The 16,770-nt window shown below is 34.0% G+C and overlaps 4 protein-coding genes and 2 long non-coding RNA genes across 10 annotated transcripts in view; 2 read left to right on the forward strand and 4 right to left on the reverse strand.

Moving 5' to 3' along the window:
- On the reverse strand, positions 1-4,973 carry LOC145730892 (insulin-related peptide 4-like). The gene is made up of 3 exons (XM_081982397.1): positions 4,823-4,973; positions 840-1,026; positions 1-225 (listed from the first exon to the last, which is right to left on the reverse strand). Exons 2-3 carry the CDS (start codon positions 1,024-1,026, stop codon positions 35-37), a joined length of 378 nt encoding a protein of 125 aa, XP_081838523.1. The 5' UTR covers positions 4,823-4,973; the 3' UTR covers positions 1-34.
- LOC145730894 (uncharacterized) overlaps positions 2,732-16,770 on the forward strand; it is a 24,488-nt gene continuing 10,449 nt past the window's right edge. The window contains exon 1 of one of the 2 annotated variants that reach the window (XR_014178697.1): positions 2,732-3,126. This is a non-coding gene — a long non-coding RNA (uncharacterized LOC145730894). Of the gene's footprint in view, positions 3,127-13,976; positions 14,115-16,770 lie in introns of those variants that run through there. The other variant, XR_014178696.1, reaches the window with a different exon arrangement.
- LOC145730893 (uncharacterized) lies at positions 3,136-5,146 on the forward strand. The gene is made up of 2 exons (XR_014178695.1): positions 3,136-4,307; positions 4,945-5,146. It is a non-coding gene; the product is annotated as an uncharacterized LOC145730893 (long non-coding RNA).
- Positions 5,936-7,966, reverse strand: LOC145730889 (uncharacterized). 2 transcript variants are annotated; one of them, XM_081982393.1, is made up of 5 exons: positions 7,829-7,966; positions 7,192-7,315; positions 6,961-7,107; positions 6,252-6,390; positions 5,936-6,208 (listed from the first exon to the last, which is right to left on the reverse strand). In XM_081982393.1, exons 1-5 carry the CDS (start codon positions 7,846-7,848, stop codon positions 6,117-6,119), a joined length of 522 nt encoding a protein of 173 aa, XP_081838519.1. In that variant the 5' UTR covers positions 7,849-7,966; the 3' UTR covers positions 5,936-6,116. The 2 variants fall into 2 exon arrangements, with proteins under 2 accessions (XP_081838519.1, XP_081838520.1); XM_081982394.1 differs by having other exon boundaries at positions 5,936-6,199; positions 7,829-7,963.
- LOC145730888 (uncharacterized) lies at positions 7,969-9,006 on the reverse strand. Its single transcript, XM_081982392.1, has 4 exons — positions 8,790-9,006; positions 8,592-8,735; positions 8,405-8,537; positions 7,969-8,348 (listed from the first exon to the last, which is right to left on the reverse strand). The coding sequence occupies exons 1-4, from the start codon at positions 8,871-8,873 to the stop codon at positions 8,185-8,187; spliced, it is 525 nt and encodes a 174-aa protein (XP_081838518.1). The 5' UTR covers positions 8,874-9,006; the 3' UTR covers positions 7,969-8,184.
- LOC145730882 (uncharacterized) overlaps positions 9,228-16,770 on the reverse strand; it is a 9,893-nt gene continuing 2,350 nt past the window's right edge. Inside the window, exons 1-6 of one of the 3 annotated variants that reach the window (XM_081982383.1) lie at positions 13,692-13,906; positions 12,568-12,700; positions 11,946-12,516; positions 11,618-11,889; positions 10,209-10,661; positions 9,228-10,151 (exon numbers count right to left, since the gene is read on the reverse strand). In XM_081982383.1, coding sequence (XP_081838509.1) covers positions 9,581-10,151; positions 10,209-10,661; positions 11,618-11,889; positions 11,946-12,516; positions 12,568-12,700; positions 13,692-13,701 — 2,010 coding nt within the window. In that variant the 5' untranslated portion in view covers positions 13,702-13,906 and the 3' untranslated portion in view covers positions 9,228-9,580. Of the gene's footprint in view, positions 10,152-10,208; positions 10,662-11,617; positions 11,890-11,945; positions 12,517-12,567; positions 12,701-13,691; positions 13,907-16,770 lie in introns of those variants that run through there. The other 2 variants (XM_081982384.1, XM_081982382.1) reach the window with 2 other exon arrangements.

Here is a 16,770-nt window from a genome sequence, read left to right on the forward strand (position 1 = left end):
TTTTTTTTTTCTTGTTGCAAAAGTCAAAGCCATTTCATGTACTATCTGAAGGACTTGCACAGTATAGCCTTAAATGCTCTTCCGTGCATGGTTTTTCGCAACACTCATTGTAAATACCTCGTCTTCGACGTTTCCGGTCTGAGGTGCTCAAAATTGTTTCGTAAGAGTAATCAGACTGTGAATTAAGGTCTCGTTTTGATTTCCAGGTTCTTTTACGTGTGGGAGCTGAAAAAGAAAAATATTATAAGATTGTTATAATTAGCCAAAATAAACAGTTAGCTAACTGTAGTCTAAGCATAACATAAACTATGTACTTTGGATTATATTATTTTACTTTGAAATTTTAAAAAGTACCCTTATCATATTTACGAATAAACTTGAGAGTGGCGAATGTTAAGTTTAGTTAATCGTTAAATTGGAGTAAAAGATTATTTTACTTCTAATTGATACAATTTTTTATTTAAACTGCATACTCGAATTGATCCAATCTTTCAAAATTAGTGTAGGTAACTAATTTAATTATTAAATAGAAGAAAATTTCGAATTTTAAACAGTTGTAAGTTAAATAATGCTGTGAGCTGTAATTACTGTATTTATATGTTTTGGTCCAAAGGGTAGGTTAGGTTAGGTTAGCAAAACCGTAAAAAATGGCATTAAACACCAAAAGTAAAAAAGAGAAATAACCAAAAACGTTAGCTAACCTTACTTAGGTTGCCAATAAAGCAATTTTGTGTGTGAGAGGAAGGAAAACTCATTGAGACAAGTATTTGGCAACGAACCTAATTCTGCAAAAAACGAGTTTTGCCAAAAATACTCTGTTTCTAGATGAGTAACATTACCTGGTCTCATTGTTTGATAGTTTCCTTTACATACAGCTTCCAAAGCGTCAGCCAAAATGGTTCCACAGTAGACTTTCATCTTGTTTGTCGCATCCGCGAAATTTGGACGTGCTGGTGCCCCTTGACAATATCCCATAAACCATACTAGGAACCCAACGACTACTAGAGACAAGTAGTGGAGGTTCATCTGAAATAATGACATATAAACTGTAATATACATCAGAGGTGACTTTTGGAAAAAATGCGTTTTATTTTTACCCGCACAAGATAACGAGAGTACTATTAAACACGTCAAAAGCACAACTTTTGTGCACCGATTGACCTTTTGAGCATTGTCAATTGATTGGCGTCTATAAATGGCTTTTAATTAACGACATTACAAAAAAGTAAATAATGATAAAAATAAAAGTATATTATAATAAAAATGTCCTCAAATTGCCATAATCTTTCGAATGATGCAATCAATTTAATGTATAAGAACAAACCTTATTCAGGTAGTACTTTGTAGTTGTTGTTTCAACAATGTGTATTTATAGAACTGTCCTTATATTGATTAGATAGTTCCTTGTATACCAAGCCTAATTAAAAATTGAATAAGGAATTTGTTTACTATCTTAAATCTTGCTTTACTCAGCAGTATTTTGTAAGGCGGGTACTTTATGCAATGTTTTATACTCTATTTTTTCAATTTATTAACTGTTACATTATTTTTACCTTTTAGAATTGCTATTTAGAGTTTTACAACCGTCGTACTTTAAGCCAAGCTTAAGTTAAGCTTGATCCATACTGTAACTTTTTTCAACTTTAAGCTTGACTTAAAGTAAGACGGTGAAATGGAAGTTATATTTTCACAAAGAGTGGCTTGGATTATAGTATATCGATCATCATCTGACCGTTTGTCACATGATCATTCTGTTGCAAATGGCAATAATATCACGTGAACTAGTTGTCAGTTTTCACTCCCATGGTGGTCCTTCTTTAACAATCCCGCAGTGTATGCTTGGTTGCATAACTGATGTATAGAAAGTTTAAGATAATCAAACTATTGACGTCACTTTTGAAACCTTCTCAAACGAAATATTACGTTTTTTCATCACGTTACTCATTTGTTGAGTAACTTAACTAATTTTGATATCAATCCGCCAACTTAAAGTCTGCTTTAATCCTGACCGTAAATTCGGATAATATTGCTTGTCACCATTTATTTGAATTTTGTTATCACTTCCCTATAAAAAAACTGAGATACTGTCTTGAAAAATTTTGCATGATAAAACCGTGGTAGACTTTAGTTCGCCTTTATCGACGATGCGTAAGCATCTTTTTGGAGCGTTTAATGATGCCTAAAAACCAAAAATTGATAAAATATAACTAATTACATAACGACAATCGTAAATTTGTATTGATGTCGTCAACGCGTTTTCACAACCAACCATGGTTATCTTTTGTTTAAATTAGATTATACAGGAATGGAATTTTAAATACAGAATTTCTGTATGTAGTAACCAGGAGGCTGTTATCTTAATTTTTTTTATTTCAAATAGAAATGTTAAGGTCAAAAACGCCAGGGTATCAAATTAGCTAGTAAAAGGTCAAAAGTTGTAAATCGTCACGAATGATAACGTCTAGTGAATGACCTAAAAAAGGTGAACTTTTTGAATATTTATAATACAATTTTGATAGTTCCTTAAGCAGAAAAAAACACATGGTACAAATTACAAAACTCATTCTACTGATCAGACTATATTATTATAGTATAAATTATTTTTAATTTAACTGTGTTGCATAATAGAGATATTTAATCTCTCTTTTAAGTCAAAAAGAATGGTTACAATTTTATATAAAAAAAAATAATGAAAATGAGTTTCAAATAATTTAAATTGCCAAGCAAATAGGGGACTGTTCACAAAAATTTAAAAAATTTTTGTAATAATTGACTTTTAAAGCGATAACCCTTTTTCTTGTTTACTAACGTAATTTAAAAACTATTTTTGTTCGAAAAAATCTGAGATACAGGAAAAGGATGTTTTTATTTTTAATCAGTAATAGAAAAGCGATTTGTCTAACCTGATAAAAATAAGTGTAAACTATTGAAAGCTCGGTAGATTTCTGCGAATTGTTTACGCTCAGTTATGGTGTATGTGACATGAGTTATTAGTAATATAGTTTTACAAAGTGTTCCAAAAAAAAATGTGTTGGGTGACCATGCCAATTAAATCTTACCACTTTAGATTTCTTATTATACAGTGTGTCACAAATTGCTTCTACATGTATTGGGATCTCGAAAACGGTAAGAGCTACAGAGTCGGTTAAATGGGGAAAGTTTTAGGGAATTTTATGTGAAACTTATTTCCGGTTTCCAAATTAAATTATCTTTCTCCGTTTTCTGGAAAATTTGGAAAACCTCAGAGGCTGCATTTTAAACACTCTTTAACAAAGCCAAAGAGAGTTTTGAAACTAAGACATTATTAAGGCACTTTTTTACGTAGAACACGATGACGTAATTAGAAAAAATCTATCGTCATTGGTTTTCGAGATATGGATGATAATTTTGTCCTCTTTTGTCACGTCACATGACACTCCATTGTGCCCGATTAGCGCAGTCACGTGATAATTGATTGGTGAAAAAAGGAGTGACCGAACTTAGTAATTAAATTTACCGTCCACAGAAAATCATTAAAAAACTAGTATTCGGAAAACAGTCCGTAAATTAGAAAATGTCAAAGTCATGTGAGCGAACAGCAGTTGAGCAAGCCAAATTTGGCTCATTTACGTCACTGTGACATTTTCTGATTGGTGACCAGTGGCTGTACATGTTTTTCTGATTACTAATTACGGATTTTCTGATACATTAGTTTGGTGCCAACTGTCAATGCGAATGACAATAAAAATCAATCTTTTTACGATCAATATCAACTGTAATTAGTACTGTGATTTTCTGTCTGTTCAGCCAGTAGCAATTGTCTACTTTTCCCTTTTATAAACTCTTTAGAAATTGACTGTAAAACCTCCCTGATGTAGGTGTAGAAAAAGTCTATATAATAGCTATTTATGTACCAAGGGCGTTAGAGGGAACATAATGTCCTGAAGGCCGAAACAGCCTGGGGAACAGGTTTCGGCCTGGGTACATATTCTTGAAACGAGGGAAGGGAGTTATCAAGAGAAAGGTCTGTAGAATGTGACAGGAACTGGCCATTGTCAGCTTCTTCTGTCACATTCTATCAACATTTCTCTTGAGAATTCCGTTCCCTGCTTTCAAGAATAGGCCCCCTGATGGCCATTATACTCTCCCTAACGTCTGTGGTATACCTTTACCGGTATGTTGTTTACTGTTACCTGAATGTTGTGACTTTGATAGTCTTGTCAGTCGGTGAAAATGGCAAAAGCTGTACGAAATTTTAGAATAAATAAAAGAAAATGCAGCAAAAGCTAACGAAAATTTATTACCTAAAAAGTCAAGAGCATCCTAAGGTAGGGAATATGTAATTTTTATGACATGAAAGAATAAAAATGCCATTGCTAATATTAAAAAAGGTTTCAGGGCGTTATAAGCGGGACGTAATGATAACGCCCGGCTATAATGCCTTCAGGTGGTTGTATTATGTATTCATAATTATTAAACACAGTAATTCAATGAAGTAATTTTTGGTACTAGTTTTCTTTTTACTTTATTAATACTTTCTGTTTATAGATTTGTTCAGACCAGGAAATTCAAGTATTCAACTTGCAGCTATTCACTCAATTTTAATATCAGCTTTACTCTGTAAAAATTGTTTCACTTAAAGCAAATTTTTAGCAGTTCTGTTAACGATAGTCCACTCACACCGACTTTTAAACACTATTTGCAATATTAATGCTCAGTTGTGCAGGTCATAGTTACATGCGTCATGCTGAAGTTTAACTGCTAATCCTGAGTTTAACTGGATTGGGAAAGGGTATTTTCAGTTTTGGTCAAAAACTTAAACTAAGGTGGTTTTAATACTTACTGTTAAAATTACACTTGATTAATGCAGCAGGACACAAATTAGACCAAAAAGGTGCAAAATCCTGAAATAACCGTGCAAACTGCCACTGCCACTTGTAACGTATTTACTTTCCGACATTCCAGAGTTTTTCGAAAAAGTGCGGATTTCCTGCCGAAACAATAAAATCTCCAAGACTCTTACTAGTTACTGAGCGTTGTTAAGGACGGACTCAAAATCACCATTCTTGGATGCACAACAGACGTGTATTGGTCAATAGGAATTTAAGAACTGAACAATCGGTAGCCATTTTCATATTATTATTGGTGTAATTACAGCGATAGAGTGCTAGCCGATGATCATTTATCTTTCCTAATTATTTTAATTTAGTTTTTTTTTGGCGGGTGGAACGTGGAGGCGCTAAAGGAGGCGCGTTGACCTATAACTATTCGGATACGCTTGATCCCCGGCTATTTTTATAAAGTTGATTAGGAAACTATTCGACAATTATTTTATAATTGTTTTTTTATTCTCAGCATTTACGTCACTGGATATCGGTGCGTTTAATGCTTATCGATGTTAAAAATACCTTCAGAACGTCACCAACATTGTCTTGAGGAATTTGATGTATCTCAAAATCCTTTGTAGTTCAGTCAGATTTACTTTTTAATACTATTCTACAGTTTTGGTAATTCGATATGTATCGAATAAACTTAAAAAACAAGTTAAAATGCAAGACATATGACAAATTGATACAATGATGTTTTCTTCCTCATTAAAGAGCATTTTATTTATGGGAAGGTCTTCATGCATGCCTGATTGGTAACAGCTATTTCTATTCAACATCATTACAATGTTTAGCCTTACTGCCGTGAAGACGATATAAATTAATCAACTAAGATTATAAATAACCATACCAAAGATATAAATAGAAATAGAGGAATAACCCACACTGACCATATTCCATATGACCCCATATATCATTAACAATATAATTACACATTACTGATGGTAAAGACTAAGTTTTTGGTGAAGACAACACGTTTTTAGGGTTACTAAACAATGCATAAAAGTTATCACAACTTTAATTAGTGCACGAGGTCGTTGATTTGAAGATAAGCCGAGAAATCGAAGAAGTCACCAAGTAGAAAAGCTATATTTAGCAACACAAAAATGAACGCGCCAGACTGGCCTGAGACATTATCATTTTTATAGAATGCGTACTAAATCTCATCTGGTGGCATATACAATACTTCTCACTATCGGTAATAAACAACAAAGGCGACAATAAAAATATCGAACAGATCCAAATGAGGCCTCAAATCTTCTCATCATAGGTTCTTGTTGACCACATGTACCAAAAGTGTTTGATAACAGTCCACCATCCGAACCATACCAAACCTGAAATCACTGTAATTAATTACAAAATGAGTGAATGTTGAATTGAACTTACTTAAAATTGTCACGTTTACCACATTATCTGTAAAATAGTATGCTGCACCGTTAAATAGTGATTGAATCCACAAAACTGACGGTTGAGAGAAAACAATGAACATAATTGATATCCAAGGCACGTACCAAATTGGTTTTTCCTGAAAATATTATCAACTTTTAGTTAATTGGTATGCCTGAAAGTTGACAGATATTATATAGCACAAATATTTAACCAAAGGACTTTAATTACGTGAAATAACCAATTTGAACCTTTGGAAAATTGAAAAAATGGCATTTTTTGTCAAATTTTTTCTTTTTGCTCTAAAAGGATTCCAATGCACAGCAAAGGGCATATTTATACCAAAGAACCTTAAATTAGGTGAAACAAATGCAAAAAAAGCACTTTAAAATTTTTTATTAGGAGTCTTTTTTAACTACCTTTTGAGATACAGTATCTCGGTAACATGAAGAGTTAGAGAGGCGGGTTTTAGTTCATTTTGTAGTATTTTTAATCCTTTAAATAAAAAAGTTACAACCTTTCAAAAACTGAAAAATTTACATTTTTGGACAAAAATGCAATTTTTATAATATTAAACAATTAAAACGAATCTGGAATTATTATTCTTCAGTAGTAGTAGAAGCCCTAGACATTCTGTATTATACAAGTCGAAGAATTTGATTTTGATATCAAAGCTGTAATCATATATAAGGGAATGAAGGTAACTTACCTTGAAGGTTCCTGTTACTAGAGAAGCGACTAACAATAAATGGACCATGTAGTATCCAAGTACATAGACTATTTCATGTAAGCTAAACGGATAATGCTGAATATGAATATCTTCAAATGTAAGGATTAGACCCCATACAATTATAACCTAGGGAATAGAGAATACATTAATTTTCTCGTCATTCTGGTGAGCGTTAAAAACGCGTAAAAAAAACTTTATAAACAAACTTACCAAATGAGCCACTGCTACCAAAGTAACTTTCTGTCCTCCATTGTTTCCAACTTTGTTTTGCCATTGTTGTAACTTTTTCCAGAAACAGCACATTTCCAATGTCTGTCCTTTGTTACTATTCAATCTGTGTAAAGTTCTTTAAATGATTAACACTATTTGTTGCAACAAATTAACTATATTAAGTGATTTGGATTTGTTTACAATTCATCCAAAAAGCTTCGTATAGTAACTAGCACAAGTCGATAATTATTCGTCAAAACTTATGTAAACATTATTTTCGATTAACTTGGTTAATAAAACACTTGTTGAGACCAAAGTTATTTTCTTAAAGACTTTCGTAGGGAAATGGTTTATGTACAGGGGGTCTATTTTTGACCATACGCAACTTTAATTTAATTTGCGAAAAAGATTTTGACAGCACGCATCATTATATCTATATTTACATATAATCGTATAGGTAAATTAACGTATGATGTCAAAAATTGACACCCAGTTTGTGAAAGTATTCCATCACCTCTCAGTTTTTAGCATAATCGTATGACTCACACAGCCAGTGCAAAATCTTAGTGGTTTAGTGCATTATTAGTGAAATATACATAACAAACATTTATCAACTACTAAATAATAAAACTCTTACCTTTGATAGAATGCACACATAATTGTTAAAGTTGAAGTAACCTAGCAAAGGCAATAACAGTTGGGAAGTTGTCATCAATGCTACCAAAACCACATGTCAACTATTGCCTTATCAGTAAGGTAGATAAAAATATATGAATGTAATTTTTTCTGTTTTATTCAGCATATCGGTTTTAGTGATAAGAAAGATTTACATAAAGTCAGCATTTTTGATTTACACAATCATTTTACTGCCTATAGTTTTCATACACAACCGCTTAGAATTTTATATACAAAATTACAATACTGGGTTAAAGGTTGGAGGGTTAGGTAGGATTTATATCAATAATAATTTTTTTCTTAAGTCATCGATTTCATTCACACCATGGTAGTATCTACTGCTCTCTCTGGAAAGGATTCTGAAGAATTCAGTTGGGTGTTACAAGCAATTTCATTAATTCCAGCTTGGATTGAGGAGTGGTTGTACTCATTTAGTTCCAAGTAAAATTTGTAAATTTGGTAGAGTACAATCCAGTAAAATACTGAAACAATGATTTTTAAGGATAAACCAGGTGTAACAAGATGTTACAGTACTTACGGCACAATACAAATAATCCTATAAAAGCTTTTGATGCGTCAGGATCAAAGCTGAACAAGGCTGAAACTATCGTCAGCGTGAATAATCCGATAAAGTCCAAAAGAAAGTACAGCAGAACGTATTTTTCATTACCCTTAAAAACACTCTTAAGCATTTTAAACTTGTTTGAATTTGTAACCAAACTTACATTGATCAATGCACCAATCAGAACACCAGCTGCAATGATGTTAAGTATTCCAACAATAACTCCAAAGGCAAAAGGTGCACTAAAAAACTCCAATACCTCATAATCTACCAACCAAACACTGCTAATAATTATAATGCCAATAGCCTGCAAAGCAATATCTTTTTAAATAAACAAAACTTAACTTTTCAACTCACTTACTAAATTGTTTAAGGCCATAAAAATAGCCCAAGTTTTGAGGCTTATCCTATTTAAACCGGGGATGCTAATTTTACTCATTTTCATCAGACCGCACAATCTCGCTTAGCAAAATCCAGGCAACTGAAAAGAACTTGATCGAAAATAAGGAACACGGCGTCCAGACGCCAGACGTCTGGACGCCTTAAGTCTGTGAAACGGATTATTCGATCAACTTGTGAGAGGGTTTTAATGACAGAGAAGCAGTTTTTAGTAATGATCAGTAACTACAAGAAGAAAATATTCTAGCATAAAATGTGACTTAATTTGTTGTAATCTATTAAAAAAACACAAACTATTAGTAAATAAATCAATGCAAGAGGAGGAGATTAAATGCGATAATGTGTTTAAATATGCTGCAGTTTTGGTTTGGGAAGAAGTTTCTGAATAATACACCAGATATTATATTAACAATAATTATAATCAAAGTACTCAGTACTACAAAAACAATAAGTTCCTAAAATATCGACTAGATTAGACAATCGTTTTAAAACTACCATGTCTCTTTCTACACTAATATACAAAAAAAGTGTTATTAAAAACCCATAGGGCTGAATAAAGGGTAATATTTGTTAGCACCATTATGTTACCGTATATAATTGACCCTGTCAAAAACAGAATTTCTACATTCACCTAGTTCTTTGGTTAAAAACGTTAAAAAAAGACGATTCAACAGATTTGGTTGAATTTAATTCACTATTACGGCACAATAAACAGTCTCAACATGAGCAAGATTATACCAGTTTTGTACGTTGCTATGACGTTCTGGTTAAGTCTGGAGATTTAACAGAAACATCCTCTATAGCCTCGATGGGTAATTGTGCCCCTTGAGCTTGCAATTCCCTTTGTTCGGACTCGCTTAACTCCCGAACGTTTCCAGGTAAATAGTCTTTCCAAGACCGGAACAAATACCGGGTAAACTTTCTCAGCTGCCGGAATTTGCAGTAAGTGGCTCCCTCAGCTGATTCCAACTGTTGGGTTTGGATCAGAAATCCCTTTTCTTTAAAAGTCTGCTCTAACTTTTCTCTTTGAATTGATTTTCTCGACTTCCGTTTTTTGTTCCGGTTTACTGCGACAGTGCTGTTGTTTACTTCCTGCTGGATTGCTGCTATACTGGATCCAGGAAGTTCAGGAGTCATTAAAAAATCCTGAGTTGAATTACCACCAGTGAACTCCAAAGGTGGTGCTGGGTATATTTTTTCGCCACTGGCTTGAAGAAAAGCTCCAGTGCTGGATCCTTGAGCATTGGTTATTTGCTGTTGAAGGGTTTCTCTAGGGAAGAACTCGTAACCTCTCATACTTTTATCTCCAGTTCCACTGTAGTACCTTTAAAAAAAAGTTCAAAATTACTTAATTGGTTTAAGGTTGAGGTACACAAATTACCGAAAATTTCCTCCTGAATCCACAGACAACATCTTCTTTTCTTGCAAACTTGGCTTGGCACCCCCAGTAAATTTAAACTTGCATATGCTAACTTCAGTGGCGGGATTGGTGGTATTTTCAGTGGGTATTGGCGGTATAAAAATGGCAGAACGTTTCCGTTTCGCTGGCGTTTTATCACTCGAGCTTAAACTCGCGTTTCTTTTGGGCTTGCTTTCGTTATGGTGTTTTTGACTAGCATCGGTAGAAGATTCGTGGGACTTGGATGACTTTGGAGCAATCCTCCTCAAAGAATCCGAACATTCAGATTTAGTTTCGCTACTGCTGGGAGGTGGCCTGGGACTGTGACTGGGTAAACTGCAGTTCATGTTACCGGCCAAACGTTGGTACATCATGAGTTGTTGTTGTAACGCCACTGGATGCAAGAATAATCCAGTGTTGGGCCAGTAGACATAACTGGAAATTGAACAAATGAAGAATGTTTATACCAATTATTATAAGAACTGGCTTATTAATATTGGTATAACCTGCATTCAAACGCACTTTTCAAGTTTTCAGTTGATGGGTATATGCTAATTACCTAGTAATTCACGTAACCGCTGTTCACTTGTTAATTAAATACTACACTTTCGCTATTTTGCATTTGTTAGCCTTAGATCTAGTGCCAATTCACATTTTTTTCAGTTTCAGTTCTCAGATGTAATAATTAAGGACAGACGTGAACGTAAATGGTCTAGTGAGTTAAAAGTGTTGTTCAATTGCATTAAGCGGATTGAACATTTAGACATTTACAGTATGCGCTACCATTGTTAATTCAAAATATAAACTTAGTTGAGAAACAGCAGAAGACGTAAATTTACATTTATATGCACAACTTGGATTAGTGTAGTGTGTTCATTAAATTATACAAAAGATTAAATTGAGTCAGTCATTTCAATAGGATATTTCAAATTAAGAACATCATAATGGTAAGTCCACATGTGCCAGTATCTGTGTAAATCACAGCACTCCGTAGTTTGTGATTGGTCAAAAAAAGCAGCAAACTGAAAGCTGCTTTTTTGACCAATCACTCACTGCATTGTACTGAGATTTAGGCAAATGCTACACATGTAGACTTAGCATAAAGTAACATTACAATGACGTCAAAAGTATGACTGCAACCAAACATATTTTTTGAGCAATCATGATCTACTCACTCTACTGAGATAATAATAACACTATCTATTATTTTTTGTAACATTTCTAAAAATAACAGTACCTACAGTGTGGTATATTTAAATCGTTGATGACTTTGAAAACGGAAATCATTAAACTTCATTCATGTTTTCTGTTCAGTTTCCGGTACAGATATAAATAAAATCCGCACAGGTATACAAGTTTGAATGAACCGAAATAGAAATATTCATTCATACCTTCCTGTTCCTCCTTCGGGAGTGTTTGGTGTATCAGAGGGACTAGAAGTGGACATACTATCTGGAGTAGCAGAAGGAAAACGCAACTCCGCCTTAACTATATCCGAAGGAGATGGAGTTTCGATGATTTGCTCTATATCGTCATCGGATGCCGGCTCCGACTTGATTTCTGGGGTAGAGGGTCCGCCCTTACCCTTCAGCCTTATATTTAAGTGGTTTAGGTCCTTGATGCACAAATTCAACGGTTCATTCTGTGCTTCACTACTTGCTGCCTGTAAGTATCAACACAAAATTAAAATTATTCAATCGTTTTTTGCTCATCACTAACCGATTTTCTATTCTCCAGCGTCAGTCTCTTTTCCAGTAAGCTGCTGATTATTTTGTTTTGCACGTCACTTTTTTGAGCCAGAGCTTCCTGCTCTTTTTCCTGAACAGTTTTTTTGGCTAGTGCTGGGCTGATTTTTTCTAAATAACTATTGGCGTTGGGAGTCCCCGGAAAAATTGTTCCATAATTCTTATAAATTAAATGGCAAATGTCGGCTTTTTTCGGTTTTCTGCCTCGTCGTGGTTTTGAGTTGTCCAGGGTAATCTCTCCCATGTAGGGCAAATCCTGGTACTTCATAACTCTCGAAGGGGCTGGAGATGGAGCTGGTGCTACCGGTTTTTTTACAACACTGTTTTGGATTTCGGTGATTTTTTTCAACCAATTTTTTACAGTCTCGTTAGGGTTTTCTTGGGGGATTGCGGAGAAGTCTGGCAACGGGATAAACTCGGGCTTATCCTCGAATGTGACGTGATCATTCGCTGAGGATGCTGTTGAAGAACTCTGAGACTCTACCTCGACTTTTTCAATATCATCTTCTAGGTTTATGGTGTTGAATTTTGCTGGGCTAGAAGACCTGCAATTGTTGAGTTAGTTCGATATGCAAGTGGTTGGAAAAAATGCTTACTCAGGCTCAGTTTTGCCCAAACTTTCAGCAGTAAGTAGGCTGGTGACTTTCGAGTAGGTCATCTTGTCTGAGGAGGGAGTTCCAGGACAAACTAAAGTCTCCTCAGTTTCTTCCGATTGCATCGTAGACGTCTCTGTAAACATGAAAATTAGGAAATGTAGTCGTGTAATTTATTAGGTGAGTTAATGTATATAAAACAAGTCCTTGAGATGCAAATATCTTTTCATACTAGAGAACTATTTGTGTTACTTGTTCAGGCTAAAAATAAAGGATAATTTTACGCAACGCTGTTTCCATTAATGACTCTGAATCACAGGTTTGTTTTAAGAGTAGTTTTATGGAACATAATTATAACGGTACGGAAATAGAACGAAGTCTAAAGGCACTCGACTTCCATTTTGCAATAATGAAACGCAACCGGCTATTCTAGTGGTTTAATTGGCACATTTTTAATGTACTTTCACTAAAAAAATTTTGGTTTCTTTCAGTTTTAAGCTTAAGAAGACATAAAATGATCCAGGAGTGGGCCAAACGTAACAGCCAAACCTAAACATGGAAAAATGGATTTTATTTATTTGCGCTTGTAGGGTTGATGCAATTCTTAAAAACATCCACATTTCTTTTCAATTCTGTAGCTTTCAGTTTGATGCATTTTTTTGACTAATCACATAAAATCATTATAAAACAATATTATTTTTAAATTCGGAGCCACCCCGTATATACCAGGGGTGTCAAAACCTTGAAATGTTGGCCCATAGATTTGCGTGAATACCACACTTAATAAAAATGTATAATAACCTTTCTAGACGGAACTGGGTTTCGCCTACTTATTTACTAATTAGTTTTTGACCCACTTATGTAATATTTGCATCAAAAAAGTTGTGAAAACTATTAGGAATTTTAAAATTAATTAAAGCAGGTGAAAATGTGTAGGCTTCGTAAATTATTTAATTATTTGGGTTACACTGATAAGAAATTGGGTACCAAAACACGGGCAATGTTCGGTTTATTTAGGTTCAAAGTTAAGGGAAATTTAATGCCTTTTATGTAAATTGCGGTACTTCTAATAATTATTGTTTCGAATAAAGCGGGTTAGAATATACAAAAAAATAAAATAAACTTACTTTCAATCATGTTTCAATGTAAACCTAATATCACAGTTTGTATAACAATACTAAGAACGTCACTCGGGGTTCTGGTCCGATGTTAATTTATCGAAAAACGTGAATAAAACGCCATCGAGAGACTTAGGCGAACCTTATTGATAGTGTCAACATGAAATGTGTAAAAAGTGAGTAAAAGCCAAAAGCCCGCGCTTGTACTGGCCCGTACAAGGCCGATATTAGCGTCGCGTCCAGTTATTTTTGGGCGTCGGGACGCCTCTCCCGCCGTCCGTATCCCGGTTTATTCTCGATTTGGCCGTCGTGAAACCCGAGATTGAACCATATTTGGCACTAGATGCCCGTTTCCGAGTTATTATTAACCCGTACGGGTGTTCTTAGGTTGCCGACGCCGGTTCTTGATTGGGAACGCTAGTGTGCCAGGCGGTTAGTGTTTATTCTTGTTTTATTTTTGCCACGGATTCAATTTTCGTTTCTTTTTATTCGCTCTACAGCGACGCCCCCCTTTCAAAATCACTACAACTGGTTCGGGATACTTCCGTGTACAGTGTTTCTACGAGCCAAAACATTCATATAACAGTCAAGAAACTCGTGCTTTTCACTTTTTAAAAACACTTTTTCATTTCTCAAAAGTTCTGGCTGATTTATGTACGAATAAACTGTAATTGGTAACATTAATTTATTGACTGTAGAAAACCAGGGGGCTTTTTAGCAGGAAAGTAGTAATAAATTTAGTAACTTAGCACACACAAAATAGACAAATTAATGTCCATTATACCCACAGAGGATTCGTAACGCAGAATCGAACTAGCAGCTATTTTTGCAGTCCAGAAGTTATTTGCATTAACAATTCTTTATAAACAAGCAAAGCCGTATTTACTTTGTTATTACAAACTTAAAGGAATGAAAGAAAAACGCACTTTTGCAATATTTTTTAATATCTAACCAGTGCCTATTCCAAAGAAGTTTGTGACTTTGTGTTCTAGTACTAGAACAGGTTAGCTGTGCATATGACTCTTGGTTACAGTTTTTCAGAAGTCCATTTTGAGTTAATTTAGTTTCAACATTTTCAATGTTTTAGAACATGTGGAAGAGAACTTCCAAACTCATCTTCAACGAATCTTTCTGCATTTCATGCTTCTCCAATAGCTTTCTTCACATCATTTTCAGAGAATTTCCTCTAGGAACACTCTTAATTTTTTCAATTTCCAATTTCTTCTTTTAAGTTGAACAAAATGTATCTTATAACTATTACACATTACTTTGTCAACCAAAATACAAAAGATGCCAAAAAACTCTTTAATTCACGTTTATTTTCTCATGGCTATATTTTTAGTCCAACGTTACAAAATTAAACCCAGTGTTTTTCAAATAACATTTTATTTTTGCCTATATAATATTTAAATTAGATTTTTACGTTTTTCAGTGCGCCACGGTAGTATATTCATGCGTCAGCCTGATGATGTTTACATATTTTGAAAAAAGAATGTTTTTGGCTGCAATATCAGTAATATCACAATGTACCTTTTTAAATATGGACTGTTTGTTTTTGTTTAAGATTTGTTGTTGTACAGTTGATATTAACAACGTTGAAGAACAAAGGATTAAATTCTTATTTTATGAAGTTTTATCAAAATCTGTCTCTACTTAATTAACGTTGATTCTAATTGTACGAATACGAATTAGCCTAAAAGAAGCTACCACTACTTGATAATCATCTGTACTATTTTCGAAAATTTCAGTAGGCTTTCGTCTAGTGTTTACATTGTAGAAATGGTGGTTTTTTGGAATTGAGCTAAAACTTTTTCTTTGGGTGAGAGTAAAATTTTAGAGATAATGCATTACACGTGTTTGGCCAATTATCAAACTAATAAAGAAGGCAATGGCAAGCAATAATTTTGGCAAAATTTCTATTACTTTTAGTTTCGGCAGAACATCCGGAATTAGCACAAACGATATTTATAACCCAATTTATTTTAGGCGATGCAAAAAGCTCACTTGCTCTTTCCCCATAACGAAATTGCTAATTTCACTTTCGTAACTGCATCACAGACAATAAAAACTTAACGATGGTAATAATTAGAAATACATAAATTATCCGTTAACAGTTAAAAATTAAATCCAAACTGCAATTACTGGTTTGATGTGACATTTGCATTAAGCGAAGGAAAAAAGGTTTAAACTCATAATTGCATCTTAATTGCTGGCTAAATGATATGCAAGGTATTTCAAAGTGAAATCTAGCATCCAACGTTTTCTCTTAAACATGGCAGGGTTATTATTTAACAAATATACTCGTTATTATAGTAGAACGCGTAGGACGCTTATAATCTTTCATTTTCCTTATATTGCCTTGCCTTTATGATAGCCATAGAACAAAAAGGTGTTACCATTCATTACGAGGTTTAATCACAAAATTAAATTCTGTTGATAAGAAAACTGGCTAACAAAAACTAACCCTCGTATTAACCCATCAAACGTCCATACTTTTTACATCTTAACAAATTGGGCTTTTAATGTCACGCCTATATTAAGCGAATCTACCTTAAAGCAGTTAGGTAAATCATTCGAAATGTCCATTTATAGAAATTATTAATATTCAGAACCGAAGAATAATTAGCTTTAAAAGTTAATCGTGTCCTCGGAACATACATTTGCAATTTTACTGATGGGATAATTCAAACCTACAGAGATGACTAAATTGCTCGTTTTAGGAAAAACTTCTTTTTATTTTGGTAGAAATTGACAGTGTGGGTGGGCAAAATATAACTGCGATAATGTCAAGAAACGACAAGTGTTTGATTGGAAATAGGCCAAACGACCAATAAATAAATAATAATCATCGATTTATTATGGACGATGGACGCTAGAGGGCGCAAAGTTCTTTCACCATAAAATCACATATTTTGTGACACACTCGTTGCTTTGACCCTAAATTACTCCCTTACTTGACAAGATACGTCAAAATGTCATAGAAAACAAAAGATAGAGCATATTTCAAGCTTTCCAAAAATATCCCCACATGAGTTGATTGATAACACCGTTTGGCCGCTAGAGGGCGTCAAATTTCCTTTACCATAAT

Source organism: Ips typographus, linkage group LG6 (genome assembly GCF_016097725.1).
Source record: "Ips typographus isolate SLU linkage group LG6, UJ_Ityp_2.0, whole genome shotgun sequence".
Lineage (NCBI taxonomy): Eukaryota > Metazoa > Arthropoda > Insecta > Coleoptera > Curculionidae > Ips > Ips typographus.

Bases quoted from the DNA above. Each gene is read 5' to 3' on its own strand.
- LOC145730892 (XM_081982397.1), bottom strand. From the start codon at position 1,026: ATGAACCTCCACTACTTGTCTCTAGTAGTCGTTGGGTTCCTAGTATGG. The intron at 226-839 runs GTAATGTTACTC...TTTCTTTTTCAG, and splicing joins CTATCAAACAATGAGACCAG to CTCCCACACGTAAAAGAACC.
- LOC145730889 (XM_081982393.1), bottom strand. From the start codon at position 7,848: ATGTGTGCATTCTATCAAAG. The intron at 6,391-6,960 runs GTAAGTTACCTT...TAATATTTTCAG, and splicing joins TAGTAACAGGAACCTTCAAG to GAAAAACCAATTTGGTACGT. The intron at 6,209-6,251 runs GTAAGTTCAATT...AATTAATTACAG, and splicing joins GGTAAACGTGACAATTTTAA to TGATTTCAGGTTTGGTATGG.
- LOC145730888 (XM_081982392.1), bottom strand. From the start codon at position 8,873: ATGAAAATGAGTAAAATTAGCATCCCCGGTTTAAATAGGATAAGCCTC. The intron at 8,736-8,789 runs GTAAGTGAGTTG...ATTGCTTTGCAG, and splicing joins TTATGGCCTTAAACAATTTA to GCTATTGGCATTATAATTAT. The intron at 8,538-8,591 runs GTAAGTTTGGTT...AGTGTTTTTAAG, and splicing joins TGATTGGTGCATTGATCAAT to GGTAATGAAAAATACGTTCT.